The 6,439-nt window shown below is 41.5% G+C and overlaps 1 protein-coding gene across 1 annotated transcript; it reads right to left on the bottom strand.

The window, feature by feature from the left end:
* Nucleotides 1-817: 817 nt before the first annotated feature.
* On the bottom strand, nt 818-6,223 carry LOC138951120 (zinc finger protein 268-like). The gene has a single exon (XM_070322768.1). The coding sequence runs from the start codon at nt 6,177-6,179 to the stop codon at nt 4,305-4,307; it is 1,875 nt and encodes a 624-aa protein (XP_070178869.1). The 5' UTR covers nt 6,180-6,223; the 3' UTR covers nt 818-4,304.
* Nucleotides 6,224-6,439: the final 216 nt, after the last annotated feature.

Here is a 6,439-nt window from a genome sequence, read left to right as displayed (position 1 = left end):
TTGTGCGCACCAGTGACAACAATTAGACGTGTTGTGAATGATGTCTCCGGTAGAAGGCTAATTATCCCCCGGACAATTCCCCCGTGTACACCTGCCCTCTGAACAATTGCCCCAGACAAATGCCCCAAACCATGGGCGGACAGTTGCCCCCCACCCCTTCCGACAACTGCCCCCCGAATACCCCATCCTCCCCAGCATCGTGTGTGTGTGTGTTTGTGTTCATGTGTGTGTGTGTATATGCGTGCGTGATTGTGAGTGTATGTGTGTGCGTCTGTGTTTGTTTCTGTGTGTTTTTTTCTGTGTGTCTTTTTCTATGTGTGTGTGAGTGTGTGTAAGTGCGTGCGCGTCTGTGAGTACGTGCGTGCGTGTTTGTTTGTGTGTGTGTATGTGTCTTTTTGTCCCTGTGTGTCTGTTTGCACGTGCGTGCGTAAAATGTTAACGCCGCGTGCATGCGTGTGTTTTCGAAATGTGTATTGTGTGCGTGCGTGCGTACGTGCGCACGTATGCGTACAGGACGCGGTTCAAGCACCGTTTGGAGAGACCTGCATTTTTCAGTGACGCACAAACCCAAACCTGTGTGTGTGTGTGTGTGTGTGTGTGTGTGTGTGTGTTTAAGTGTGCGTGCGTGTGTGTGTGTGTGTGTGTTTCTGTGTTTTTCTGTGTGCGTGCGTGTGTGTGTATGTGTGTGTGTGTGTGTGTGTGTGTGTGTGTGTGTGTGTGTGTGTGTGCATCAAACGTTCTTAAAGGAATGGTGAATATAAAACTTAAAGCGTTCATTGTAGAAATAATTATAATCAGGATAGCAAGAGAAGTGTAAAGCGGTTCCTTTCTTTATTTGGTGTTTAACGTCGTTTTCAACCATTCAAGGTTATATTGCGACGAGTGTAAAGCGGTCATGCATAGCATTCAAATAAAACACATATAGAATTGCAAGTTAATTTGTTTATATATTTGGACAGTAATAATACAATCCAAAGATTGATACTATAAACTTTATATTGCAGGTATTGGACAGAAAGCCTGGCGAGGTGCACTTTGTTTCCATGAGTGGTAGATAAAACACATATGGACAGCACTTGCAGTATTAGTTGCCTTTTGCTTTAAGCTTTATTGTTGTATATCCGGCACATTATGTTGTCAGTTGTTCTTTCGGACTTTTCAAAGTATGGTGTTTGTTTTTGCATGATCTGAATATTGTTGATCACAATAAAATTGATATAATTATACATTTTCTGGTGTGTTTTTTAATTATATGTGTGATTGTCAAATACGTATTCAACACCTCGTCAAATTCAAGGTGATATGTTTTCACATTTACGCAGGATATCTCTCTCTCTCTCTCTCTATTTTTTTTACAAGGTTTTCTGTCCACAAACCTTTTATGTCACCAATATAAATGTGTTTACATGTATATTGTATGTACGTGCCAAGGTATATTTGAAAAAAAAAAGTTAAATTAAAAAATTATAATAAAAAAAATTATTTGAAAATTATTATTTTTTTATATATTTTTTTTATTTCTTTCTTTCTTTATTTGGTGTTTAACGTCGTTTTCAACCATTCAAGGTTATATCGCGACGGGGGAAGGGGGGAGATGGGATAGGGGAAAGGGGGGAGATGGGATAGAGCCACTTGTTATAAAATTTCATCTCACACGGCATCACTGCAGAGCGCCTAGAACTGTACCCACGGAATATGCGCGATATAAGCCTCATTGATTGATTGATTGATTGATTGATTGTTAATTGTTTCTTGTTCACAAAAGCACTAATCAAAAAATTGCTCCAGGGGCTTGCAACGTAGTACAATGCAAGTTTCCAGTACAAAGGACGTAACATTTCTTACATACTGCTTGACTAAAATCTTTACAAACATTGACTATATTCTATACAAGAAACACTTAACAAGGGTAAAAGGAGAAACAGAACCTGTGAGTCGCCTCTTACGACATGCTGGTCAGCATCGGGTAAATTCTTTCTCGTCCCAACCAATATGGGACTCCCCCTAACCCGCGGCACAAATAAATTAATCACATCAAAATAATCACACAGCAAAAGCACTACTTGAAAACTGGCGTCAAACTGTACAGCACAACTTAAAAACCATAAAATGCCTCTGTTTAAACTTTGCACAAGAATCCATAAGACAGACAGCAAAAATACATTAACCTTCGCCGGCACTCGTGGGTCCGTGCGGACCCAGAAGGGTGTTTGATTGCAAATATCTCTTAAACGAGTTGGAATTTTTTAATGAGCTTTTAGAAATGCCTCAGACACCTAAAAAGATATCATCTCCTAAAAGCTCATTAAATTTCAGTGATAATTAATTAATTAATTAATGGTCAAATTTAGACTACACACGGAAGCATTCGTGGGGAGGTGCGGACCCATACTTCTCAAAGAAGGAAAAGCATGTATACCCTTCCGAGGCACTCGTGGGTCCATGCGGACCCATACTTCTCAAAGAAGGACAATTGTGCAAACCCTTCCGTGGCACTCGTTTGTTTATTGTTTGTTTGTTTGTTTATTTGTTGCTTAACGTCCAGCCGACTACGCAGAGCCATATCAGGACGAGGAAGGGTGGGGGATGAAGGGGGCCACTTGTCAAGCGATTCCTGTTTACAAATGCACTAACCCATTACTTGTGTCCCAGCAGGCTTTAGTAAAACTAAATTAATACCTACTGGAAGATTACCAGTTTCCAGTATGTTAAAATAGGCTTAACCTATCTACTGCTGGACTTACATCAGAACACTAACAGATTAAACTATACATGAATCGCGAGACAAGCGGCAAGAGAAGAGATTTTTGGAAAAAATACGGGTGAATGAGCAAGAAGGCAGAAAAAAGAAAAGAATTCATGAAGAAAAAGAGAGCATGACAGGAAAGAGGAACCAAAAATCTACCTAACAGCAAACTAGAAAGCTCCTGCGGTTCCAAAAACAGGAGGGGCCTTTAATTTCATAACCGCAGTGCCCCACTGCGGGATGTGGCACTCGTGGGGCCATGCAGACCCATAATATGTTACCAAATACCGTGTGTAGTCTAAATTTGACCATTAATTAATTAATTAATTATCACTGACATTTAATGAGCTTTTAGGAGATGATAGCTTTTTAGGTGTCTGAGGCATTTCTAAAAGCTCATTAAAAAATTCCAACTCGTTTAAGAGATATTTGCAATCAAACACCCTTCTGGGTCCGCACGGAAAGATATGCATATTTTTCTTTCTTTGAGAAGCATGGGTCTGCACGGCCCCACGAGTGCCACGGAAGGATATGCACATTTTTCCTTCTTTGAGAAGCATGGGTCTGCACGGCCCCACGAATGCGTCCGTGTGTAGTCGATAACGAGTGCCGGCGAAGGTTAATCACATCTTGATGTTCAGCAGAAGCACTACTTGTAAACTAGCGTTTGTTTGTTTGTTTGCTTAACGCCCAGCCGACCACGAAGGGCCATATCAGGGCGGTGCTGCTTTGACATATAACGTGCGCCACACACAAGACCGAAGTCGCAGCACAGGCATCATGTCTCACCCAGTCACATTATTCTGACACCGGACCAACACTAGTGTCCTAGCATTAACCCCATAATGCCAGACGCCAGGCGGAGCAGCCACTAGATTGCCAATTTTAAAGTCTTAGGTATGACCCGGCCGGGTTCTTTCTTTCTTTATTTGGTGTTTAACGTCGTTTTCAACCATTCAAGGTTATATTGCGACGGGGAAAGGGGGGGATGGGATAGGGGAAAGGGGGGAGATGGGATAGGGGAAGGGGAGAGATGGGATAGAGCCACTTGTTAATTTGTTTCCAGTACAAAGGACTAACATTTCTTACATACTGCTTGACTAAAATCTTCACAAACATTGACTATATTGGGGTCCTGATTTGGCCTATTATGGTCCGCTGGACCCGAAAAGCAACAGCTAACTATTGACTATATTCTACACAAGAAACACTTAACAAGGGTAAAAAGAGAAACAGAACCGTTAGTCGCCTTTTAGGACATGCTGAGTAGCATCGGGTAAATTCTTTCTCGTCTCAACCAATATGGGACTCCCCCTAACTCGCGGGGGGTTGATAAATGTTGATATCACAGTCAAATCTAACGATAAATAATATATACTAAACTTGGCAAAAATATTATTGCGAATAAGTTTGCACCCAAATTAAAGTGGTAATTCCCGTGTCATTTTATTCCAACCTTCTCTTGGATGACTTCTCGGATAACTAATTTCCTTTACACAGATCACGTGATCGCCGCTTAGATTTCCCTGTACAATGCAGTGAGGACAGGTGGCTTTTCTCAAGTATGTGTTAACATGTGGATTTTCAAACTATTTTTGCGAGAATATTTTGCTGTGCAAATAGGGCAGGCATGTGGCTTTTCTCCTGTATGTGTCAACATGTGGGTCTTTAAATGCCCTTTCTCAGCAAATTTCACTTTGCAATGAGGACAGGTATGAGGCTTTTCTCCTGTATGTGTCAACATGTGGATCTTCAAAACATCTTTCCGAGCAAATTTCTTTGAACAACGAGGACAGGCATGTGGCTCTTCTCCTGTATGTGTCAACATGTGGGTCTTTAATTGCCCTTTGCGAGCAAATTTTACTTTGCAATGAGGACAGGCATGTGGCTTTTCTCCTGTATGTATCAACATGTGGGTCTTCAAAACCCCTTTAAGAGCAAATTTCTTTGAACAATGAGGACAGGTATGTGGCTTTTCTCCTGTATGTGTCAACATGTGGATCTTCAAATCCTCTTTCCAAGCAAATTTCTTTGAACAACGAGGACAGGCATGTGGCTTTTCTCCTGTATGTGTCAACATGTGGGTCTTCAAATGCCCTTTCCGAGCAAATTTCTTTGAACAACGAGGACAGGCATGTGGCTCTTCTCCTGTATGTGTCAACATGTGGGTCTTTAATTGCCCTTTGCGAGCAAATTTTACTTTGCAATGACAGGCATGTGGCTTTTCTCCTGTATGTATCAACATGTGGATCTTCAAAACCTCTTTCCGAGCAAATTTCTTTGAACAATGAGGACAGGCATGTGGCTTTTCTCCTGTATGTGTCAACATGTGGATCTTCAAATCCCCTTTCCGAGCAAATTTCTTTGAACAATGAGGACAGGCATGTGGCTTTTCTCCTGTATGTGTCAACATGTGGGGCTTTAATTGCCCTTTGTGAGCAAATTTTACTTTGCAATGAGGACAGGCATGTGGCTTTTCTCCTGTATGAGTCAACACGTGGGTTTTTATAAACTCTTTCCGAGCAAATTTCTTTGAACAATGAGGACAGGCATGTGGCTTTTCTCCTGTATGTGTCAACATGTGGGTCTTCAAAGCCCCTTTCTGAGCAAATTTCTTTGAACAACGAGGACAGGCATGTGGCTTTTCTCCTGTATGTGTCAACATGTGGATCTTCCACTCCCCTTTCCGAGCAAATTTCTTTGAACAACGAGGACAGGCATGTGGCTTTTCTCCTGTATGTGTCAACATGTGGGGCTTCAAATTCCGTTTCCGAGCAAATTTCTTTGAACAATGAGGACAGGCATGTGGCTTTTCTCCTGTATGTGTCAACATGTGGGTCTTCAAATGCCCTTTCCGAGCAAATTTCTTTGAACAATGAGGACAGGCATGTGGCTTTTCTCCTGTATGTGTCAACATGTGGGTGTTTAAATACCCTTTCAGAGCAAATTTCTCTTCGCAATGAGGACAGGCATGTGGCTTTTCTCTTGTATGTGTCAACATGTGGGTCTTTAAATGCCCTTTCCGAGCAAATTTCTTTGAACAATGAGGACAGGCATGTGGCTTTTCTCCTGTATGTGTCAACATGTGGGTCTTCAAATGCCCTTTCCGAGCAAATTTCTTTGAACAATGAGGACAGGCATGTGGCTTTTCTCCTGTATGTGTCAACATGTGGGTCTTTAAATACCTTTTCAGAGCAAATTTCTCTTCGCAATGAGGACAGGCATGTGGCTGTTCAGTTGTATGTGTTAACATGTGTTTGTTTTGACCAAATATTGTTGTACATTTAAGGCAGGCATGTGGTCTTTCTCTTGTCAACATGTGATTTTTTACTTGAGCACTGGACAATGTTGGTATTTCAGGTGCCTCTTGTTTCAGCCAAACAACGTTGCTGTCAGCACTGGACGATGTTGTTATTTCTGATGTACGCTCCATCTGCACGTTAACTGTTTTGTCCGTCTTGAAATCTTCACCTGCTGGTGCTGTAACAGAAAATGCAAAAATCTTTTGTAAGTCTCATGATGAAAATGTTTACATATACTGTTCAAAAAAAGAAACGCATAGCTTGTAATATTTGGTTAATTTAGTTATATGGCTACAAGGATATCCACGAAACTGCAGAAAATTTTTATCTGGTCGTCGACCTTTCGTCCATTGCCACAAGTGAGCACGTCACGCATGCGTTATCAGTGGCT

This window comes from Littorina saxatilis, linkage group LG16, assembly GCF_037325665.1.
Source record: "Littorina saxatilis isolate snail1 linkage group LG16, US_GU_Lsax_2.0, whole genome shotgun sequence".
In the NCBI taxonomy this organism is placed as follows: Eukaryota; Metazoa; Mollusca; class Gastropoda; order Littorinimorpha; family Littorinidae; genus Littorina; species Littorina saxatilis.
This window is presented reverse-complemented; position numbering and strand designations above follow the sequence as displayed.

Bases quoted from the DNA above. Each gene is read 5' to 3' on its own strand.
- LOC138951120 (XM_070322768.1), bottom strand. From the start codon at position 6,179: ATGGAGCGTACATCAGAAATAACAACATCGTCCAGTGCTGACAGCAAC.